The sequence below is a fragment of the Anastrepha ludens genome, chromosome 6 (genome assembly GCF_028408465.1).
Source record: "Anastrepha ludens isolate Willacy chromosome 6, idAnaLude1.1, whole genome shotgun sequence".
Taxonomy (NCBI): Eukaryota; Metazoa; Arthropoda; class Insecta; order Diptera; family Tephritidae; genus Anastrepha; species Anastrepha ludens.
This window is the reverse complement of record NC_071502.1, coordinates 71,195,567-71,220,645: the sequence shown is the minus strand read 5'-3', so window position 1 is coordinate 71,220,645 and position 25,079 is coordinate 71,195,567. Positions and strand designations below refer to the sequence as shown.

General features: G+C 33.2%; 2 protein-coding genes across 11 annotated transcripts in view; both read right to left on the bottom strand.

Annotated features, from left to right (window-relative positions):
• The window catches only part of LOC128867667 (uncharacterized), a 105,159-nt gene extending 95,431 nt beyond the window's left edge, over nucleotides 1-9,728 (bottom strand). The window contains exons 1-2 of one of the 6 annotated variants that reach the window (XM_054109095.1): nucleotides 9,025-9,728; nucleotides 4,236-4,954 (exon numbers count right to left, since the gene is read on the bottom strand). The gene's annotated coding sequence lies outside the window, so the exon portion shown is untranslated. Of the gene's footprint in view, nucleotides 1-4,235; nucleotides 4,955-9,024 lie in introns of those variants that run through there. The other 5 variants (XM_054109089.1, XM_054109091.1, XM_054109092.1 and 2 more) reach the window with 5 other exon arrangements.
• Nucleotides 9,729-21,850: 12,122 nt separating this feature from the next.
• The window catches only part of LOC128867591 (tyrosine-protein kinase Src42A-like), an 82,182-nt gene continuing 78,953 nt past the window's right edge, over nucleotides 21,851-25,079 (bottom strand). For 4 of the 5 annotated variants that reach the window (XM_054108958.1, XM_054108959.1, XM_054108960.1 and 1 more), the window contains exon 4: nucleotides 21,851-21,884. In XM_054108958.1, coding sequence (XP_053964933.1) covers nucleotides 21,866-21,884 — 19 coding nt within the window. In that variant the 3' untranslated portion in view covers nucleotides 21,851-21,865. Of the gene's footprint in view, nucleotides 21,885-23,183; nucleotides 23,204-25,079 lie in introns of those variants that run through there. The other variant, XM_054108962.1, reaches the window with a different exon arrangement.

Below are 25,079 nucleotides of genomic sequence, written 5' to 3'. Positions count from 1 at the left end.
GTCATATGTGGAGGAGGCAGCGGGTACAGTGTGTAAATATTGCATGAGGAAGAGAAAGAAGAAATGATTTATCACCGCAAGTTTTCTATAGTAATGGTTAGCAGCTGTATTTCCAATAAAGTACTTGTGCCAGTACATATAAGGAACTGTGCGACAGGCCGAGTATATTTCCGAGTTGAACAATATTCTGATACTAAACTTGAATTATATGGAGCATCACTATCAGTGGTGGCCTTGCATTTAGCATTAACGGTCTCAGTAACATAAATTTGTTGGTGCGGTTGTGGTGTGGCATCTGAAGAAAAAATAAAATGGAAAAATGCTAAAAGAAAAAAATTAAACTCAGAGGAAACGACGCCGAAAATTATAAAAAATTTCTATTGTCGCATGCTGAAAACAAAAACGGCAGTGATGAAGAATTAAAGGAGAGGTGGAATTTGAAAAAAAAAGATATACACATTTACGTCATAATGAGCAAATAAAAGTCAAATTTTTTATCATACACCCAGAACGTTCGAATTTATGGTAATTGCAACACAACTAATGTAGGAGTAAACAGGAATATTAGTGCAAATACCGAGAATTTTCTATTGAAGCCACAGTATAACGAGAACTACATTTCTTATGAAAAATATTAATTTTTTTATTTATTTTTTCTTTTTTCAAGACTCAAATACAATGTATTGCAGTGACTTCTTAGATGTCTGTATGGCTCAGCTATTCACTTTTCTCCATTATCGAAATTTCTTACTTATAACTTTCAAGTACAGCTGAATATACAAACATACGTCAATTTATCACGGTTGTACACACACACACACACGAACACACTGTTTTGTGCTTCTGACTCAGTTCGAAGCTTATGGAATTGAAATGCAATACAATTAAAATAATAAACAGAAAAACAAAGTGAAATATATCCTTAAAAAAAAGGAAAACAATTACTCGTAAAACAACATATTTTTAAACACTGTTATGGAGTATGTACAAAAAAAAGATTTTTAAAGTGGTTTGTATGTAATTGTGCACAAAGCAAATTGGTAGAACAAAAAAATAAATATAAAATATAGGCGCTCAAAAAGAAGGAAGCAGTAATCAAATACGAAGAATTATTACGTAAAAGTGTTAAAGGCGTGTATGTTTACGAGCAGCCCGTTATTAAAAAGAAATGTTAAAAACTCAATATGCGCAACGAGGCTGAAAAATCATAAGCAATATTTAGGGCAAGTCACGTCAAAGTAGATAAGAGCAAGAATATGGAAATGCATATTTTAAATTTTTCCTACACACACTAAATGCTTTCATTACAGTTGCAAAAGCTACAGTTAATTGCTAGCAAATTGAAGCAGAATAACCCCATTTTTGAACAAATTTAGTCGCAAGCATGTGTCAACATGTGAGTTAAGGGCGGCCTTAAGTGGATTAGCTAAGTAGAATAGTAAAAACTAGCAACAAAATATATGCACATAAAATTCAAAATGAATAAGCAGAACTACAAAGCATTGAAAAGGCATTAAGAACTCGTAGGGCTAGCTTTTGCTTATATAAATATATGCATATGTGTGTGTTTATGTGTACTTTTTACCTGTATTTAGGGTAAAACATATGCATATACGTATATTTGTATCTGTGTAGTTCTTTTGTAAATTAACAAAAGCCTGCTCGTACTAATAAGTAAAGGCTAACCGCCCGTGCTAACAAAACAAACCTTGAATGATACCAAGAAATACACATCACTACTTAACCTAATGATAATTTGTACTTAAGTCGCATTACAGCGAATAATTACACATGTTTTAGCGAAGAAATTCGAACCAGTACAAATATTTGTAGGAAATCGGCTAATTCTACAGAACTCTTCTAAGAGCTGACAAGGTTAAAATTGTAACTATTATACAGATAGTCAAAAAAGTTTTCCCACATTGCGTTTTTTTTTAATGTTTCCAGCGTTTTTCGTGCTAAATTTTTTCCTTAAGTTTGTATGAAAACATATTTTTATATTTATTAAATCGAAGTTTCAAACTTTTTCCGAAATTCAAAAACATGATTGTAATTTTCATCAGAGTTTAGAATTTTAAACTCAGAATTTTTGATATGGTTTTCTATGAATTTGGTTTTCTATAATAAAAAAAAACAAAAAAAATTGGCGCTTACACTTCTGTTAGGGGTTTAGCCGAGCTCCTCCTCCTATTTGTGGTGTGCGTCTTGATGTTGTTCCACAAATGGAGGGACCTACAGTTTCAAGCCGAATCCGAACGGCAGATATTTTTATGAGGAGCTTTTTCATGGCAGAAATACACTCGGAGGTTTGCCATTGCCTGCCGAGGGGCGACCGCTATTAGAAAAATGTTTTTTAATATATTAATTTTGCTTTCATCGAGATTCGAGCCAACGACCTCTCTGTGAATTCCGAATGGTAATCACGCACCAACCCATTCGGCTACGGCGGCCGCCGGTTTTCTATAGATCAATTAATTCAAGTGTAAGAAAGTGAAAGTTTAAAATCGGTCCAATGAATGCGTGGCATTGGCGGTGATAGAGGAAAAGTGCCTAGCAGACATAAGACTGTCTTTATAATAAAAACTACAAAAACTGGAAAACTGAACTGAACTTTTGAAAAATTATGAGAACAGGTATGTGAAAAGGGAATCGCCTCATGAAACGTTGTCGCGTTTAGTTCAAGGACGGATCGCTGCCTGGGACATATGAGTTTGCAATTAAGATGGGCTTGTAAAAGACGCTGTCACCGAAAATCGTACGATAACAGTAAGTCGAAGGATTTAAAGCATGCTGATTTAACATAAAAAAAACCAACGCCTCTTCATTTTTAGTGCAAAAGGTTCAGCAGAATAAACATTTTTTAAAATAAAAATTCGACAAAATTTTAAACTTTTTAATCAGAATTAAAAAAAGCTTTGGGTACGCTGTTTCATAGCCTATTCCATTGTATTATAGTATGGTGCAAATTTAAAGTTAAAGTTTTCTCCATACAAAACAAACCTAAGCCAAATCGACTGATAGAAGAACATCCATATGCATAAATTTGCAGAAAAGTGCTTGTAAGAAAGCAAAGCAGCTTAAGAAAGTTACAAAATACACGTGAATTGCATAACCCAGAACAACAGCAGCAGTATTTACATATATTACGTTATGGCTTCTAACATACACGGCAAAAATGCGTCTACACACAGGTTTACAATAATTTGTTTGTATTGTAGGCGTGCTGCTTAAAAAAAAGCTATGTATGGATTGGAATGCACTCGAGTGGATGAGCGCACTGTATGTGCAAATGAACAAAGAATAAAGCGACTGCACGAACAATACCTATGTACACACCTACCAATAGTGGCATACCAACAAGAATAACAAACTGTCACGAAGATTGAATAAAGAAAAGATAAATCGAAAAACTATTTGCTTTCAAAAAATATATGTGCATAAAAGAATATAAAATTTGTTTGTTCGCTCTAAAAAAAACTGTTAGCATTTAAATGAATAAGTGCACAAAACAAAGCACACATGAAACAATTTTTTTATAGAAAAATATTAAAAAAATTCAGAAAAAATGTTTAGGTAAAACCGGATTTCGAATGATTAAAATTCTAACGGTTATAACGTGTCTTTGTCATCGTAAAACAGAAGGCAACAAAAGTCGCGATACTAGACACCATTGTTTTTATTTTTTTTGTTTTTTTTGCACAATAGTTTTGCGGTAAACGTGGTCTGGATAAAATGAGGCAATCAAGCTGGAAGTAACCGGCCTTTTAAGAGCTGGCAATGTTACATTATATTTGTGTGACAGTTTTATGACCGTAAAATCGTAATGAAATTTGCTACCAACAATCACGAACGACACGAAACAGCAAATAAAATAGAAAGTTCTGTTGACAATTTTTATGCCACTGCCAACTGGGCGAGTTGGAAAGGTATTATACAAACACGCGCACACATGCGCTCCCATGTACCATTTTGGAAAATACAACACATTTGGGGAAGTAAAATACAGGAAATGATAAATAAAAAAAATAAAAAAAAAATTTTTTTTAACTTTTTTGTTGCCAATTGTAATAGTGTGCATGCGTGCGTTTGCATAAAAAATTCAACAGACTTTTTCTTAATTTATATATGTATGTATTTGCTTTTTTATCTTTTCTACTTTCCACTTCAAGAAGCGTGCCGCACTTGAGACACTACTCAAGATGGCTAGCTTGCTACAGTGAGTGCATCATAATTACCTGCTACATTGTTGTTGTGGTTTTTGTTGTTATTGCTTTTGGCGTGCAAGGAATAGTATTGTTATTAGCGGCTGCAGTGACATTGAAGTACTGTTCCAAAGACGATTAATGTTGCTGCAACCGTGGAATTTTAAAACAATTTTCACTCACAAATTGTAATGTTGTATTCTTTTTTGTTAAATAATTATTTGTGTTTGTGCTTATTTTTATTGTAGTATTTGCAATTTATTTATTTTAGTTTTCGTTTTCGCATAAATTCGACGTCTTTTTCTTCTTTTCTTCTCAAATTCACACACAAACACACGTACCGTTGTGTATTTTCAATATATCACTGTTTCTCGGCTTAGCGACATTTGTTTATAAACACGAAAATGCAAATGTTGCTGAAGTTTGTTGCGCTGAATTAAATAGTAAATAGTAACTTGTGTTTTCTTGGTTTGCTTTTGCACAGTTCAATAGACAAATAGCTGCAAAAACTAAAATTTATTATTTTACTTTATCCTTATGAGTGTTTGCATGTTTCTGTTGGTATTTTTTGATTTTACATTCGCTTGCTTGTTTTGTTTGCGCAAATAAATGCTTTGTTACGCTGCTTTGCAACACTTTTATGCGCGTTTGTATTTATAATATACTGCTTGTGTAAGTTATTATTTTTAAGTTTTATTTTTTATTTATCTGGATACTGTGTGTGTTTTGGATTGAAAATAATTTAACACATTCTTGAGGCAAAGTAACAAAAATTATCATACAACACTCAACAAAAGCAGGCATGTGGTGGTGGTGCAAGTGCATATAGGGGGTAAAAACACCATACATATGTATGTGCTTTTTTTATATTTCATTGCAAACTGCTGAACATTCAATGCACATTATATTACAATACATTTTCCAAGAAAGAGTGGCATTTTGTACTGTATTTTGACTGCGTGACTGCCTGACTATCGAAATACATACATAGGGACTAACCAGTCGAAGTGATTGTTGCATTTAATAAATAACCCTTTAAGAAATTTCAATGGAAATAAATAAAAATATTTAATAACTGAGTGCGATGTTCTCAGCCCATCTTTTAAGAGTTCGCAAAAAAATTAGCCAGTCGAATTTTATGTTTCAGCTTTTAAACTATCCATACAAACATACAAAATGTAGCTATGAGACAACGACGCTAGCGCTGCATAGAAGAAGTGCGCAAGCTATCTGCCACCAGCTGTTTAGCAGGAAGATTTCTATTTCGCATGCAGGAGCTAGGCGCTCCTCTTAACAAATCACTGTAACCAACTGATTTGTATGGAATTTCACATGAAACTTTACGGAAACCTTGTCATTACGACCTAGAATTTTTTGCTGAATTGAGGAAGGACAAGTGCTCCGCCCATCCAAGAATAGAATACTCGCAGAGTACCATCCCAAGACAACGCTCTAACTCATTCAACAGTGTCTATCAAGAGGGTTCTATTTAAGTGCAAAATCACAGTGAAAGACTAGTTACCTTACGCTAAAATAAAATATATTTCGAACTCAGTCTGGTTATTCGAGTGCATGAAACACTAATAAAGTTGATATTAATTTTTTTCAAGTACTTATCTTTTTAATTTTTTTAATGAAATACAAAACTAAATTCGAAAAGTCATATATTCAAATATTATAAAAATTAAATACAAAAATTAAAGTAAAAAAAAATATTAAATAAAAAATAAAACAATTGGTATTTAAAACTTAATTTAAAAAATTATATAGCGAGCAAATAAAAATTAGTGACTAATAAAAAACAAAAATTAAATCAAATTTAAAAGGTTCAAAATGTAATATTAATCTAAAACGAGTATGGTAGGTATTCATATACAACAAATTAGAGTGCAATATATTAAAATAAAAACCTAAAATTTAAAAATTTAAACAAACAAACACATAAGAGACTGCCAATATGAATAATTTACAAAATTATGTAGAAATAACGAAAAAATAATGAAAAAAATATTGAAATGAGAGAAAAACTATAAAAGAGTTTTTAAATAAAGAAATTATAAAATTAAAAGTGTATTACACAAATAAATAATTTAATAAATAAAAAACGTAAATAAATAATTTAATAAATAAAAAAATTAAAAAAGTGTTAAAAATAAAATAGCAAAAATAATTAAGTATAAAATTACTGAAATAAATTAAAAAATAAAATATATCGAAATATAACCAAATACAATAATAAAATAATGGAAGCAAGGTTTTTAAACCAAAATATTGAAATGAAAGAAACACTTTTTTAAGTAAAAAAAATATAAAATCAAAAATAAAAAGTATATTAAATGAAAAAAAAATTTAATATATAAAAAATATTGAAAATAAAATAGCAAAAATTATTATGTGAAAAAAAATAAATAAATGAAATAAATTAAGAAATAAAATATATTGATATATGTATAATCAAATAAAATAAGTTGTGAATGAAATTTAAAAGGTATTTAAATAAAAAAATTAAAAACAGAATGTATTCATATTGTGCCTGCCAGCACAAAACCAAATTAAAAATATACCAATATATTTTGCAAAATTAAAACATATATGAAATTTAAAATATGCGCTTGGAGAGTTCGAAAATAAATTCAAAATTAACGCTCATACTAAAAAATGTACAGGAATTATAGAAAATCCATTCAATTTATTAATACTGCATTTTCGCTCGCATCTTCCTACAGGCTACACACTGACACCGCTAGACAGCTACAAACTCAGATACCCTCATTATTGTATCCACAAATACAAATACCCATACAATGAATATTTACGAGTATCTATATACTAGCTACATTTGTAGTAAATAACTCGCGTGCACTTTGGCAACAATTCTGTAATTCTTGTTAAGCTCGGGTTCAATTGTTAGCTAACACGAAATTGGCAAATACTGTTTGGCTGGCTGACTGGTTGGTTGTTTGGAGTGAGGGCTGATTTGGCTATATACGAGCATGAACCAGACCAGGCGGAGCAAGAGACAGAGTGCACAGCATGACACAACAGCAGCGCGCAAGCGCCCAGACTCAGAGACACATTGCCATTGGGAGTGTTGGTTTGCGAGCTTTGCGTGAGGTACTCGTAACAAGGCTCGCAAGCCGTTCAAGAAAAAAATACAAAAACGAATCAAACAAAAAAATACGAAAAAAATGGGCTTTAGTATCAGCCCTTGGTAACAACGTGCAGCAGCAAATGAAGACAAAAATATTTTTGTAATTTTTCCTTTGACCAGTTTTGTTTGTCGGAAATTTGCATTTAAATTTTGTTTGCAAAAAAGCGCATATGGAAAAATGCAGTAGTCCAAAAGCAAACATGCCAAACATACGACTGTTCACGTATTGACTTTTACATACATACCTATATGAAATTGTGTATCGAAAAAATTAATCAAAAAAGTTAAAGGCAAAAAATTTTTGCTCACAAAACTTGTTTGTTTTGCTTCTGCTGCTCTTTTGCTTTTACTGATCTTTTGTACATTCGTTCGCTTATTCGCTTGATTTTGCGTACAAAAAAGAAACGGGAATATACAAAAATACAACCAACAATGCTTAAGCAAAATTTTATGTATGAATACAAAGTATAAAAGCCAACTAAGTATGTATATATGTATGTGTAAGCAGCATGTAGAAGGAGGAAGCGACATGTCTTGAGTAAAACGAAAAGCCGAAATGGAAATACAGAGCGAGTCAGCGAGTAAATGAGTAATTGGGCTAAAATGGTCAAGTGGTCAAGGTGCAGATAAATAAAATGTAAAAAACTAACATAAAATATATAAGTTGAATATGGAAAAAATTTATGAATGAATAAGCCCCGCCCATAATCAAAACCATTTAGGTCTTTTCTGCAAAATAATACGAGAAGGAAGATTGAGCTAAGAGCGCAGCTGCGAACACAAATTGTTAGTTGAATACGTTTGGAAAATAACGAGTATTTATTTACTCAAAGCTCTTTGTAGGGAAATAGTATTACTACTACTTTTTATTCACGTTTAAAAAAAAATAATTTATTTATTCTAAATTATAAAAATTTCAATCTCATTGTTTGAGTCACATGAAGTGCTACCTAAGGAGTTTTATTTTTAAATAAAAACAGAAAGCTCAAAATAGACAAAAATATAAAAAGTAATATTTTAAACAAAAATAAAGAAATGAAGAAAACAAAACATTGAAAAACAAGCAAGTTGAAATATGCAAAAATAAATGTGTTTAATGCAGCTCACTGAGCACTCCTCACACACTTGGCTAATTCGCCAAAAACTCAACCAGCCGTGCAGAGGGCAGTCGTCAGTCAACTAGCGGCAAAGCATTAAAGAGTTAGTATTGGTTATATGGTGCATTTTTGTTTTTTTTTTTTTGTTTTTGCAACACACAACTAGTCAGTCAGCCAGCACAGTCGGCTCTAAAAGAAACAATCGTTCAAATACACACCCATAAACGGAAATGGTTAATAGTCCAACGAGTACAAGAAATAGAAACGATCAGGTGGAACTCTGTTATATTGCACTACTACCGCTCGCTGGCGGAACGCACAAGACCAAACACCAGAAGCTAGCAATAATTATTGTTGTTTATTTATTATTTTACGTATTATATATTTTTTAAATGTATTGTAATATTTTTCTATTTTTTTTAACGATTTTTTTTCACTCGCTGCTCAGGCGATTGACCACTCGTCATTTGATTAAGCATTCATCAAACCTTTCACGCGTTGAAAACTTGCTCAAAAATTGTAACGTACTCGAGTCATAATTTTTTCTTTCATTAAAATTAAAAACTTTACTAACCACAAAAGCTTAGCGTATGGATTATATACACGATTATTTAAAATTATTATTTTTCTTTAATCCAAACAAATTTATATATTTTATTTTTAGACATTTAAACTTTATATTAAAAATTTTTCTATCGTCAACCAAAGAACTAAAAAAAAATTTAAAATATATGCATATGTATGTAAGTACACGATTGATTCCACGATTGCGTTAATTACGTTTCTGGCTATTCGCACAACCGTTTTCCTCACCGTTTAGCAGACAACTGATTCGTTTGGTGCTAAATATGAGAGATTTAACCGTTTCCTCTCCACCTTTTAAGTATTTGCTAATACTCACACCCATGTGCATTCGAGCAGTTCGAACCGTTCGATATACTGTACATGTGCGCTCAATTTGTCTTGCAGAGCACGGCTTGGTTTTTGCGCTGCAAGCTGAATCTTTACCTTATGAGTTAAAACCGGGATCCGCATGCATTCGTCTTCTACCACTCACTTACCGATTTCAAACAAATGCACAGTAAAAAATCTACAACGTTTGAATTTAAATAAGCGATAAACATTTTGAAATCTACGGAATGTAAAGATCATACCAGACCGTATTAAAGTGACAGTTTGTTTGAATACAAAAAACGTCTAGAGCAAATTGTTTGGCAGCTGCCACAGTTCAGTGGCGTAAAATATGAGTTCAAAAAGCGTTCGAAAATAATTAAAACCCACTACGAAAATGGTGGAGTTCAAAAAGCGTTCGAAAATAATTAAAACCCACTACGAAAATGGTGGATCTGTGTAATAATCATTTGAAAAAGTGTAGACATTTTCGGATCTCACAATCATTCAAAAACGCGCGGAATCAAATAATATTAGTCAACTAGCTGGGCATAAGGTCTGATGTAACCACAATTATGACTACCACATAGTGAATTTTTGGTAAATAGTAAATGGTATAGATATTGTCGTCATAGTCGAATGAATTTTGCGTGACTAGCAATTGCTAAGGGCCGAATTCGAATCACCACTCCACCATGTTCTGTATTAATTTGGCTGCCAGGATCATCCAATTTTCTCTCGGATAGATGGTTGTTATTTAAATAAACCAGAAAGAATTCAAGTTTTGAAATATAACATTCAGCGCGAAATTACCGGCTTCGAGTCCTACAATTAGACCCTCAAAATAATCAACTTCAGGACTTGTGCACGCAGAGGACATTTGGATAAAATCATTCAGCATTAATAAATGCTACTAAATACTTGTATGTCAATAAACGGATAATGAATTTCCGGATAGGAGGAGGAGCTCGGCCAAACACCCAAAAAGGGTCTATAAACCACTCGTCTGCATCAATTCGCATCGAAATTAACGGGAAGGTAACATACTTACATATTATATACTAGCTTTAACCCGCGGCCCCGCTCGCGTAGGAGTAGTTTTGAGGGATTTAGGATATGTATATAAAAGAATTACAAACAATAATTTCATAGAAAATAAGTTTTTATTAATACCCATAATATTACAATACCCGGCATCCGTTGCTATGCCTCGTTGTATAAAATCAAAACAACCAATCAGAAAAATATCAAGCAAAAGTATTTTTATTGATTTTCTATCTCAAACCGTTTTTGAACTTTGCATTTGGGTCATAGTTGAATAGCTTATGCGGAATATGAAGTCTAGAGTGTGATATAAATAGTGGGGAATAGGAAAAACTAAGATTTTTTAGATTAAATTTAAGCAAATATTCGATTATTAGTGACGAATGAGAGTGGTGGCGCGGCCTGGGGGCCGTGGGAAGGGAGTTCCATCTTAAAAACATGCCTATAACCTTCATTGGGTGAAAATATGAATGTATACAAATTTTTACGTCATTTGGTGTTGTCGTTTCGTAGTGATGCGCGGAAAACGTACGAGTACAGACATTCACCTTTATAGTATAGATAACATAACTTATATAACTGTAGTAACAAGTTCCACTGGCATACATTTTAAATTTGAAATTGACCCAAGTGCAATATTGTGCTGAATATTCTATATTTTGACAAAATTTGATTGAGTTGGGTTGATTATCGTATAAAAAACGAAAATCCAATAATCAGATGCCTGCAAATTAGTTTGTAGGACATCGTTAAGAATAAGTGCTACACCAACCATCCAGACACGATTCAAGAGTTGAAACACGTGAAAATATACTGAAAATTCGATTGACGGAATGAAATGGTGTATTGCCAGCCGTAATAGTCATTTGAATGACATCGTGCTCCATATTTAACGAGAAAAAAATATAAATAATAATAATTCATAATATATAATAATTCAAAAAAAAAAAATATTCATGAGAATTTTATTTGTAGTTAAAATAAATTCCAAGCTCTGGATGCAACACTCTGTAGTTCAGAAGTGTCTGCCATTTTGCTTAAGAATAACAGAATAAGAAATTCATCACATTTTCACACATCATTCTGATAAACTAGATCGGAAAATGTTTCCTTTTTTTAAAGAATTTGTACAAGCATTGAGTGAGGTCAAGCATTATAAATAGTAAAGAAGACAAAAATTGGATTTTTTTTAAGTCTGTACATGGTACTTGGTACGTCTGACTTCATAGATAAAAATAATTACAAATTTATGCCTCGACATTTAAATTTTTTTTGCAAAATCAATCCACCAAATGAACAACGAATTCTCTGATATCTTTAAAAGTTGAGTTCAAAATGAGCGACAGGTAAAAGCACAAAAACTTGTCTCATGCTCACCAATACATACAAGTATAAGCGCATATAGTTGGCGGGTTTGAGTAAACAACGGCAGATTATGCAGCACTCTCTAAAATTTCGCTAAACGAGTATGTGTACGAGTATATGTTTGTATAAGAGTATGTGTGCTGTCGCAAGCGTTAGTAAGCCTGCAATAGTCTTAACCATTGGTTTGATGCGCCAACTACTAACGCAAAGTCCATTGGCTTAGACTTAGCCAAGTTAGCAGAACTCACTTAGAGACTGACTGATAGCTTGATTGAGGGTTTGGCACGTCTCTTATTTGCGAAGAGGCAACAGCTGATTACATTCGAACGGTTTGAAGTCGAACAGCTGAGGTAAGCTTATGTTACGAGCTGAATAGGCGCTCTTTAGACGCTGTGTTTAGGGTTGCCAAGTAGTGGCAGAGGATTTGATAGCATAGAATTCAACTATATTTTAGGTTCAACACTTACCAGGTCGATTGATTTGTAGACCTACTGTGAATGATTTTATAATTTAGATTTTACGGGTCATATAACACACAAATTTAATGAAGTTGACACCTTTAATCAAGTTTGAGTAGTTTGAAGTCTGGTTTCTTTTTAGAGCCATCTTTTATATATCCTGTGATACTCCCATTTATGCAAACATCTCAGCATCGATATCATTAAGACATTTAGGCGTATGCACACAACAAACGGACGAAAATATAAATAATGTATTAAAAGTGAAAATTAGAATGCAAAACAAATGAGATTTATTAAAATTTCACGCAAAAACAAAAATGCCCAAAAAGCTATTAGATACAAACTTTACTCAAGAAACAGGACCAGCAAAATTTGTTTGCATAGTATCGATCGAAACCGAGAATGGCTTTATGTGGATTTTTTTTACATCTCATACCTCTAAAAAATAAATAATAGATACTATTGTACATACCTTCTACTCAAATATGAAAGAGACGTTATCAATAAAACGGTCCGCGGATGACATATGGCAAAAATAAATTTTTTGTTTTTTGGTAGGACTGTTATAAGCTTACACGGCAAATTTCAGCGTGATATGTCACATAGTTTGTTTTCTGTGCTACTGTAAACAAGTGAAGCTCGAGTGTGTTCTTCGAATTTAACGATGGAAATTCAAGTTGAACAAAGAATTTGTTTGAAATTTTGTTACTCCAACAAAATTTCGGCTTCAGACGCCTTAAAAATGTTGCAGACAACCTATGGGGACTCTGCTCTATCGCGTGCACGTGTTTTCCAGTGGTACAAATCGTTCAAAGAGGGCCGTACATCGGTTGAAAACTTGCCTCATGAACGTCGTCCAGCAACATCGGTAAACGACGAAAACATCGGAAAAGTAAAGGAAATTGTGCTTGAAAATCGCACAAATCGCAAAATCGGTTAACGCTGAATATTATTTAGACGTTTTAAAGCGTTTGCGCGAGAACATTCGTCTTAAAAGGAAGGAATTGTGGGACAACAAGTCATGGTTCTTGCATCACGATAATGCACCAGCTCACACATCACGTGAACAAAAATAATGTTAATATCGTTCCGCAAGCACCGTATTCGCCTGATATGGCTCCATGTGACTTTTTCCTGTTTCCCAAGCTCAAGTTGCCGCTCCGTAAAAAACATTTTGAGACAATTGAAGTCATAAAAGAGAATTCGAAGAACACACTCGAGCTTGACTTGTTTACAGTAGCACAGAAAACAAACTATGTGACATATCACGCTGAAATTTGCCATGTAAGCTTATAACAGTCCTACCAAAAAACAAAAAATTTATTTTTGTCATATGTCATCCGCGGACCCTTTTATTGATAAAGTCTCGTTCATATTTGAGCAGAAGGTATTTTTGCTCAGTAATCACGTAAATGCAGCTCTAATTTTGGAAAACTCTTATAGCGTCCTTATGGTTTTTTATAAAATTGTCGGAATTTTTTTTTATTATTCAAAAATTATTTAAAATTTATCAAGCATGTACGAGTACACCAAGATCAGGCCAACAAACACTTTGATTTTCGACTTATTTCATAGAATTTTACGATTTGCTTGCTGAAACATTTTCGATCGATTCGGGTCCGATTGTTAGTTTCAGTCAATCTAAAGTGGAGAGCCACAAGAATACATTTTTGCAATGTGCTTTACTTTACTCAGAGTTAAAGTCAATTTGTTCGAGAACCGACTGAGACCCATTTCGTAACCCCATCTAGAGACGTACAAGGGCTATACTTTCCACTGCATTTAAATACAGAGATGGCGAAATCCGTGAACAGATATCCTGCTCTCAGTGAATTAGAACGAATCAGCTGATTTGCTCACGTTATAATTATATTTGTATTTGTATTCATTTTATTGTTGTATTGTTTCTCACGAGCGAATGTCTTACAACGCCGTTTTATTTATTGTTACGTCATAGCCAGAATTACTGTTCCAGTTGTCGCAATCTTGTAATTTTTCATTCGTGATTTAGTAGTACCATTACTCAGTGAGCTCTGTTCACATTAATTATGTTCACATTCTAATTTTTTTTTTTTTTTTGTGTTACAAACAATCTGTAACTTTCTATTATTTTGCTTTTACATTCCTTCTTTACATTAATCCATCTTACCTTTTTTATTTTTGTTTACAAAAGCTGACACTCTTTTCTTAGTTTTCTCACCTCATTTACCATTACATCACTTCAAAGTTACACAATTTTTCGACTTAATTGTGCGCGATCTTATTTTCTATCTTTTTTAGTGATTAACCAGCTCTCAGTTATCGTAACTACGCTCTTCTTTGACAGACTGTATATATGGTAAACATGTATGGATTATTTTCTGTTAATTAAAATTCCATATAGAGTATAGCTGGAGATATCTAGTCGACGAAATGTCTAGAATCACCAGTTCTTCTCACAATTTATGCAATAAGTTCAAATAAAGTCACTTAAAATTGTAATAGATTCTCATACCAGAAATCAATATCACACAAATCACAAAACAATGCTTCCATAATCGCTAACAATGCATGAAGGCAGGAAAACAGTACTCTGAACCTAATTACAGTCAATTTTAAAGACGTCATTTGGCTGATTTAATAAATGTCAAGTTAACTGAGTGGCTTTAAATCGCGCGACAAAAGTTGAGTAATCGTGTAGCAACAAGTTTTTCCTCGATTCTCAAGCAAAAAAAAGGAATAATAAATAAATAACGTTAAGACACTTATTTATGACGTATATAAGCATAAATGTAAACAGGTATATGTACATATATACATACATACACATATACCATATAACATCGGTGCGTCAAGCAATACTAACAACGAAAAAAGCCAGTCAACGGTGGTAACAGCTTTATTGTTACGGTTATCATTGTAAACATTGTCGCTAGCTAAACGAGTGACAATCACAGCTAGCGACTAAAATCAAATTAAAGTTATGTAGACATGAGCATTCTACATACATTTTCTATATGTACATAATTATACAAATGTATCTCTGTTTGCCTAAAAATCGCTAAGAATTTGTTTGAACATAATTCTCGTTAGTTAGCTTATTTATACAAAATAATAAGCTAACTAACTAATAATTTACTCTGCCGGTTAAGTTGAAGCCTAATGAATGAAACGAAGAGGAGAGCGAAGTTTTGCATCAACTCAGTTACAACTTATATATATGTATGTATGCATGTGAGTTGAATAAGATTTGCGAACTTTATCGTCATTGATAATGTGTGTGGGATTTACCCTTCTATAAGCTTTCATAGCTCATACAGTGGCACAGTAAAGTCTACATACCCCATTGAAAAGCGAGGTTTGGAGATTTCTGTGAACATTGTAGCATTAGAATATATTCCAAACAAATCCAATCTAACAACAAACAATAAATTTTAACAAAAAAATTTTAATCCAAAAATATTTATTAACAAAAACAAACAAAATTCATTTTCCAAACACAGAAAAGTCTGCATACGGCTTTGTAATGGAGTACACAAAATGCAGTTCTGTACTCAAACAGTGCTACCAATCACTTCAGGCGTCTTTACTAGATACCATTAGTTAGAAAGAAGTTTAGTTCTTCGATATTAATATTGTAGCTGTGTTAATTTAACCAAAATGGGTAAAGAAATCTGTGTTAAAGTACGTGAGCTAATTGTGAAATATTATAAGGAAAAAAATCTTTACGAGAGATTGGAGAACTGGTCGGACATCCAAAATCAAGCATTCAAACAATTATTCGGAAATATAATCACACTAATAGTGTAGAAAACAAACCAAGAAGTGGTCGCCCACCTAAACTAACTTCTCGTGCTAAGCGAAAAATATTGTTAGACGTGCAAGAAAATCCAAGAATAACAGCAATAGAAATTGCAAAAACCCTGAAAAATCAGGATATTGCTTCAGTGCATCCAGAAACGGTGAGACATTTATTGAGAAGCAATGGAATCAACAACCGTGTGCCTCGAAAGAAGCCATTCATCAGCAAAATAAATATGGAGAAACGAGTCGAATTTGCTAAGAAATATATTGATGCATACGAAAATTTTTGGGACAATGTTTTATTTAGTGACGAAAGCAAGTTCAACTTGTTGGGCTATGATGGCAAACAAAAAGTATGGCGTCGAAATAATGAAGCATTATTGCCCAAAAACTTGCTTCCTACGGTGAAGCACGGTGGTGGCTCCATAATGGTTAGGGGCTGCATGTCAGCGGCTGGGGTGGGTAATTTAACAATTATTGATATTAATATGGATCGCATGGTATATTTGGACATTCTCAAAGATAATTTCAAGCAATCCGCGAGTAAACTGGGTCTTATGGCGGGTTGGTACTTTCAGCAAGATAACGACCCAAAACATACCGCTGGTGTTGTCAAAGAATGACTACTATATAATGTGCCCCTTCAACTTCATTCCCCACCCCAGTCACCGGATTTGAACCCCATAGAGAATTTATGGGATGAATTGGATCGTCACATTAGGAAAAAGACAATTAAAAAAAACAGGACCTCAAAAATGCTTTACTTGAAGAGTGGAATTTAATTTCGAATAATTACACAAAAGTATTGGTAAATTCCATGCAAAATAGATTAAATGATGTTCTAGAAAGTCGTGGCGGACCCACCAAGTATTAATTCTGCTGTCTTTTTATTTCCTTTTAAGTGAAACACATTCTTTTTACAAAGTATGCAGACTTTTCTGTGTTTGGAAAATGAATTTTGTTTGTTTTTGTTAATAAATATTTTTGGATTAAAATTTTTTTGTTAAAATTTATTGTTTGTTGTTAGATTGGATTTGTTTGGAATATATTCTAATGCTACAATGTTCACAGAAATCTCCAAACCTCGCTTTTCAATGGGGTATGTAGACTTTACTGTGCCACTGTATATAGTGGCCCATAGCCAAAATGACGCAGCAATAATTTATGTCAATATCAAAAATTGTTTTTCCTTTGCGTTAAAAACGTTGATGACTTAAAAAAAAACAAATGCCCTCTCCAAATCTAGATCATTGGGCAAACGAATCTTCCTTTTAGGCGAACAGTTGCATATGTCGGTCCTGGTTTAATGCTCTTAACCGACAACTTCAACGAACTGCTAAGCAATTAATATTCATGTTTGGAGCTGCCTCTCCAAAAGAGGATTTGGCCGTTTATTTGTGTTTACCGTCAATTTGAATGCAGTTTTGATGAATAAAATTTACCAAAAAGCATTATTACCGTCAGCTGCGAAGATGTTTGGAAGAACTAGCCAACCTTACAATTTACAAGAAGACAATGATCCCAAGCGTCGAGACCGAAGGTGTGTGGAGTAAAAACAGCAAAATAAGATTGAAATGTTGAATTAGAATTCAGTCGCCTGATGCCGAAACTATTAAAAATGTTTGAGCAATAGCAACACTTAAAGGAAGGTAAATAAATAAAGATGACAAGACAAATTCGGCTGATTTGGAGCCGATTACCTCCACACGTTGCGTAGAAATTAACCCAAAATATGACTCGAAGATGTGAAAATATTATTTCTAATGAATATATTGCGTAAAATAAATAGAATAAGCCCATATAAAGCAGTTTGTTACAAATGAATTGGTCAAATTGTTTGAGATTACGGTCACGCTTCACAGACCATAACTAAAGATGACATGTTCTAGAGCACCATAATTTTTACTGGCGAGAGCAAATTTAATTTTCAGATCACGCGGCAAAAGTTTTGTTTGGAGTAAACGAAATACAGAGCTAAAACTATAAAATCTCCCCAGCACATTCAAATACGGTGGAGGACACATATTGCTATGGCATCTGAAGGATTGCTTCTGAAAATAAGACGTTGGTCGAATCGTTTTAAATAGCTATTATTGGCATTAAGGGATACCTTACAAAATGTTAATTTACTACTGCCTGAAAGTGTTCATTACTATAATAGTTATAAGCAATGTGTTTTAGGACTGCATCCATTTGCCTTTTTTTAGTTTGTGTTATATTTTTTGCACTATGCAATATATCGTGAATAATTAAAAGGATTTGTTGCTTCATATTTAAAAACAAAAAAACATTGTGTATTACCAACGGCGGCCGCCGTAGCCGAATGGGTTGGTGCGTGATTACCATTCGGAATTCACAGAGAGGTCGTTGGTTCGAATCTCGGTGAAAGCAAAATTAATAAAAACATTTTTCTAATAGCGGTCGCCCCTCGGCAGGCAATGGCAAACCTCCGAGTGTATTTGTGCCCTGAAAAAGCTCCTCATAAAAATATCTGCCGTTCGGAGTCGGCTTGAAACTGTACGTCCCTCCATTTGTGGAACAACATCAAGACGCACACCACAAATAGGAGGAGGAGCTCGGCCAAACACCTAACAGAAGTGTACGCGCCAATTATTTACTTATTTTATTTTTTTATTACCAACTGGCATGTCAATTTTGTCGAAATTGTGTTTTATTTTCCGTTAATTTCCTTAGTGGATTTAAAAATTTGAATGTCTCATTTTGGTGGTGAGCCACTGTACGCGTATGCGTATTGGAATAAGTCATCACACCCTGGTACCCAACCATCAGTCAATCACTTAAGAGTTCAGTCCATTTAAGCTCAAGATTTATTCAATATCATACATACATCTTGTTTAAGTAACGGAAATTAACAAAGTGAATGGAGTTCTGCCTTTATGAGCTTTTTCAATGCCATCAAATGTGAATATAATCTGTGGCGACAGAGTGATTTAGATGGAGTATTTCTCTTCTTTAACGTCCAGAATTTGGAATTTACCACTTGACTTGTAAGTTTGTTATAAGATCTTCGATTTGTCTATATGTAAAGTGACAATGTTGAAATATTGTAGTGCAGTAAATTAAATAATATAAGAGTGAAGGGCAAAATTCACTTAGCACTTCTTCGAAAGGAAACAAGTTATAATGAAAATCAAATTAAAAAACACGACCTATATATAAAATTTCTCTATAAATGGACTAAAGAGTAGAAAATATTTTTTGCTACACTTATCGAATTGCGCTTGGTAAGTATTAACTTAAAACTTTTAACAAGAAATTTGAAATGAGAACCTTGAGGCGCATGTAAGAAAACAAAGTCGATTTAATGTACTTTATAACAGATGATATCCTACAGATTCAACTTACTTCTACACCTTCTAGATCATCAGTTGACAACTTAAGTGACCATCTGTTGGAGCAAGCCATTTCAGAGAGAACCTGAAGCCTCGGCACTCTCTTCATATTAAAAATGATTTTGTTTCCCTCAAAATACATAGATATTGGGCCGGGGAATAAGTTCATAGTGTTTTTATATTTTATTTTATTTTACAACGATTTGTAAGAGTAAGTATTCATTCGATAAAGCTCTTTCTGCTCTACAATACTGAGGTAAATGTATTTTTGAGTAATTTAATATTTCATTAGTTTTGAGGTTAGAAATGACATACCCAGAAAGCAAATATCAACATTTTCGACAGCTGCTTTTCTTTGCTTTTCATCGAGGTCAGAAAGCTACCGAAGCAGCCCGAGACATTTGCGACGTATATGGAGAAGATGTCCTAGGTGAGTCTACAGCACGGAAATGGTTTGCAAAGTTCAAAAATGGAAACGGAAGGCCTTCTGAATTCGATGAAGAACGTCTTATATCACTTTTGAAGGAGAACAGTCGCCAAACCAGTCGTGAATTGGCGGCAAAAATGAACTGCAATCATAAAACTATTCTCAATTACCTTCATTCAATGGAATTTACCGAAAAATTGGGAGCCTCGGTGCCGCACGAGCTCAACGAAAAAAACATAAAAAGTCGCCTTCAAATTGTTTTTGGTTTAAATAAAAAACTTCGGTAAAAACGCTACGAACTTATTCCTCAATTTAATAGTTGTGCTTCACCTTGATCCCGAAATAAACTTTAGCATTAGAATTCCACACTCTACGTGCTAGTATAGCCGTCTATACAAATGCGAATACAATCTTCAATTTTTACGATGCTGACCATTTTTTTTATTCAAAAGCACGTCTAACTGTGAACCACTTCGCGTATTCGCTTGATTGACTTGCGACTTTTATTTTTTCAAAAAAAAGAAAGATTTGTGGACGTCCCATTGTTCCATGGCTTCACAAACTTAAACCGACAATCAGAAGTGCCCAAAAATCATGCCAAAATCAATAGGAAATAAAGCTATTGTTGACCACTTTCTGTGATCAGGAGTACCAAGGATGATACGGAGAATCTGCAGGAGTTAAAGACGATTCTAAAAGTATATTATGAAAAGAATTGCAAATATTGGGCGACGTGTTGAAATAAGTTTATTGGCTGCCATGAGGATTATTTTTAAGGGAATAAAATAAATATAATTTTAAAGCCGATATTAATGGATTAGAGGCAATCAGAATTTTTAAAACATCAAATTTGCATATCCTTATAATAAAATGTTTGGCAAATATTTTATGAAAATGTCAAGTTAATTTAAAGGATAATCTTGAGATGTCCGAAAATCTGCGAGGGGCTCCTGGACCGTCGATAGCAGGTAGATTTAAACGAATTTTTCCTATGTTTTTGCCTGAACTAGTACAAAGATGTTGAGAGAGACGGTTCATCAACAAAGATAGCTACAAATTCATCCAAAATATTTGAATTTTTGACGTGATAACGTCTTATAATTCGATTTAGCGGGCTGCACGCACGAAAAAATGCGTCGTTACCTTGCTCATTTGTCGTTACCTTGCTCATTGCCGTTACCTTGAATGAACTGCAAGCGAAAGCGCGGAACGAACAAAGCATACAAAGCAAACGAACGGCAACGTTCGACATCTTGCTCTCTCCTATTTAAGTGAGCGTATATATGTATGTATATGCGCATATGTACATATATAAATTCACGTATTTGTATAGGCATATGCCTTCTTATTGATTATTATTAATTTGATTTACTTGAAGAATTTAAAATAAAACCAAGTTTGTTAATAATACCTGTTGTTTTAATGTTATTATTATTAATTTTTTTATTATATATGAAGGAAAAAATGTATGGTAATATTTACCATATACCTTATAAGATATGTGGTATACTAATATATGTATATAAACATGCATAAACATATACAATTTCGCGCAATTTTCAAAAAGAACAAATCTATATGTAAAGATGCATACAAATCATATGGACATATCAAATATACGAATCTATTCCGTATGCAAGCAAATGTAAGCTAATGTGCTTGAACTGCAAGCGAGAGCGCGGAACGAACGACAAAGAGCACAATCGGCCCCCGCGTTCGGCAACGTTCGACATCTGGCTCTGTCCTACTTGAGTGAGCATATATATGTATGTATATGTAGGTATATAAATTCACATACATACTTGTATTTGCATATGCCTTCTTCCTGTGTGCATGGTAATGAACCATTTCTCTGTTGAGAATAGGACGATGATAGAAAAAGTAGGAAATGAAAGGGAGTGTTTCGAGTGTAAAGTGTATTGAAGAAGGCAAATCGATGATGGTGCCCCTTAGTGTTGTTGATTTATTAACGTCTGATGCACAATCGAAATTGAAGATATCTTTTATGAATTTGATAAATGTTTCGTCATTTTTCACGTTTGTGTAAATGTAACTTGACCTATTCCATTGCAATTCCATTTACCTCCTCCTCTATATCCATACAAAATATCTATCAAACAAATAAAATTAAAATTTTGTTTTGAAAATTGCAACCATTCCATCAATATTTTCTTATGACGTTGTCACGTTAAACTATCGTCAGTAAACCGACTTTACAGACAACCTCTTTTTTTGTAAATTTAGTAACCTAGTAAATACTAAATACTAAATACTAAAATAAATAAGATATTATAAAAAAATTAAATAATTAAAATAATGGAAAAAATATCAAACATAAATATTTAATTTGCCTCATACTACCCCTAACCCTTTAACAAACTTCGGGTACATTTAAGTCATCGAGCCTCGGCGATTCGTCCAAAATTTATTATATAATATATATATTAGGCCGGGTCGATTTGTGGGGAGGCGAAAAAATCGCCCATTGCTCTGTGAAAATCATATTCTAGGGATCAAAATAAGAAACTTTGCCGAAGGAACCATACCTCTAAAACGAATTCTGATGTCCCGCAATTTGGGTCGAACTTTTAGTGTATTTTGTGGGGAGGCAAAAAAAATCGCCCATTGCTCTGTGAAAATCATGTTCTAGGGATCAAAATGAGAAACTTTGCCGAAGAAACCATACCTCTAAAACGAATTCTGATGTCCCCCAATTTGGGTCGAACTTTTTAGTTTCTTTTCTTCTTAAATTAATTTTTTCATTTACATATGTTCTGACTAAGTAAATTTCTTAAGAGAAAAAATAGATATTATTATAAATAAATAATAAATATTATTGTAAATAAATAAAAATAAAGAAAAAACATAGCCATTTAGCTGATTTTTTCAAGTAAAGGCCAAAAATGGTGATATTCTGAATACAATTTTTTTTTAATTTGTATGCTTTATAAAATAAAATGAAATAAATTATTTTACTGTCCAATAAACTTCAATTCCTTAGCAATTTCTGCATTATTTTGGAAAACCAAATTCGATTTGAAGAAAAAATGCAAAAAAGAGCAAAAAACCGCAATGTTTTTTCTTTGTCTTAAATACCCGATTGGATCAGGAGAATTAGGTCAGTGCACATTTTTTAATGCACCTCAATCAAGATTTAAACGGATGCAAAGTTAATTTGTGGTCACATTCGTGAAGCATTGCCATCTCATTACACAGACTCTTGGCATAATGGGCTACACCATCAACTGCAACAAAGCAGCAGCAGAGCAGCATTCGGTTGACCCAATTTGTACAATATTCACTTTATTCTTAAGCGCACTTACCTGCTGGTAGATACTCAAAAAATTACTGGTTAATAAATAATTCTAAGTTTCATAACGTTGTTCACGATGCAATTTATTGAAAGGTCAATGCGTAGTGGGTACTTACCTAAAAGAAAAAAGGAGAAGTATGAAAATGTTATGAAAATATTTAAGAATTATCCAATCAAAAACAACAACAAATCAAAGCAATACAAATTTGGATTCCTTCGAAAAGAGTTCAGAGTGCTGAAATCATGCGACGAGCACGTGATTCAACGCAAACAACCGACGATTAATTAAGAAGAGACATGGGAAGCCACAAAGTCAGCGGAATGCGTTGAAAAAAAAAAATACATTTAAGTCGAAATTCAAATTAATGTATCGACCTACACAAAAATGCGCGGAATTTTTGTATCTTTTATTTTTCGACAGCAAGTAACAGTAAAGCTTCAAAAATATATGAAAAACAAAAATGTAAAAAATTTAAGCCAGAAAAAAAACCCAAAATAACAAAGATAGTAAGTAAGTAAGAAACGACGGCCGGCTCAAAACTTGCTGCACAAAGAAAAATATTTGATACCACATCTGATGAAAAGCGCAAAATCTGAGGAATGGATCAACTGAGGGTATGACTGGTGTTACGCATCCGCATGCGTCATACGAAGCGGCATGTGCGAGCTATTATAAAAAAAAAAAAGCATTGGAATGTCTCATGCAGCGCAATTCGGCGCTCAAATAATAATGTGTCAATAATATCTCAGAAGACATTACAACTATCGCAGATCGACTGGTAGACGCTAGGGTGCGACGCATTGACGGAAATGCAGTATAAAAATAACTTTAAACGGGAAACTTTACGGGTATGCATTTTATGTTGCATAAATTAAGTTAGATTGACAAATTTGTTATTTCTAATTTCCTAAACTATTTAAACTATCTATGTATGTACTACTACGCATATGAGTTCGCTAATGATATGGCATGCGCAGCACACAACAAATTAACAACATTAAATATCGAATTTTATGCATCCAACAGTTATTTGTGAAAGTGAGATGTTTATATAAAATGCCTCAACAGTGCGTTTATCAAGCAAACGCGTAATTAGCGAATATCCCGTGAAAGGTTTTGCAAATTAATATTACAGAATCAGAAATTAAGTGAGCCTAAAGATTAGGCAGAATATAGTTTGGAAATATTTGCATAAGGCTGGTCTCAAGAAGAAGCTCAAAGTAGAGCTGCCTCACGAATTTACGCAAAATAACCTTCCGAATGGAATTGAAGCTTGCAATTCTCTGCTGAAACGTCACAAAGTTCATACATTTTTGTGCCACTGGTAGGAAAAAATGGTTTATTTGCGAGAACAGTCGAAAAAGATGGTGGGGGTAATTCTATGTCAAGTGACATGGAATTAATTTTTTCTGAAAATTGATTTATTTCTATGCGTGAGTAAAATAATTGACTGAACCGAAAAAATTTTACATTTTGAGATTTATTCAATGTTGAAGACTCTTGTATGAAGTGTTTTAAAGTAAAATATCTTCGGTTCTTAAATTTTTTAAAATTTACTTTTAAAAAATAAATTGAAATACACTTTTAAAAAGTTTTTTTTGTTGACATTTTTTTGTTCACATTTTTTTTGTTCAAATTTTTTTTTGTTATTTGTTAAAAACCTCGCCCCCTAAGATTTTTTTTCATTAATAACAGAGCACACCTCACACACCTTTAACGATGTAAGTGATTATCTCCTTTTCAAGCATTTGTAAGACTTATTTCATAATTAAAAACTGGCCTCAAGGGAGCAAAAGAACCGTGAAAATGAGATGAAAAGTGAAATGATGAAATTGCCTGCAAAATGGACAAAAGTTACCGAAGGAAACCGCGCATATTTGACCAAAATCGATTAATTCTTACTAAACGTTAATTAAATTCTATGAATTGCATGGTCAAAGCGCAGAAATACCGACATATTTTAATTTGATCTAATATTAACCATGGATTTC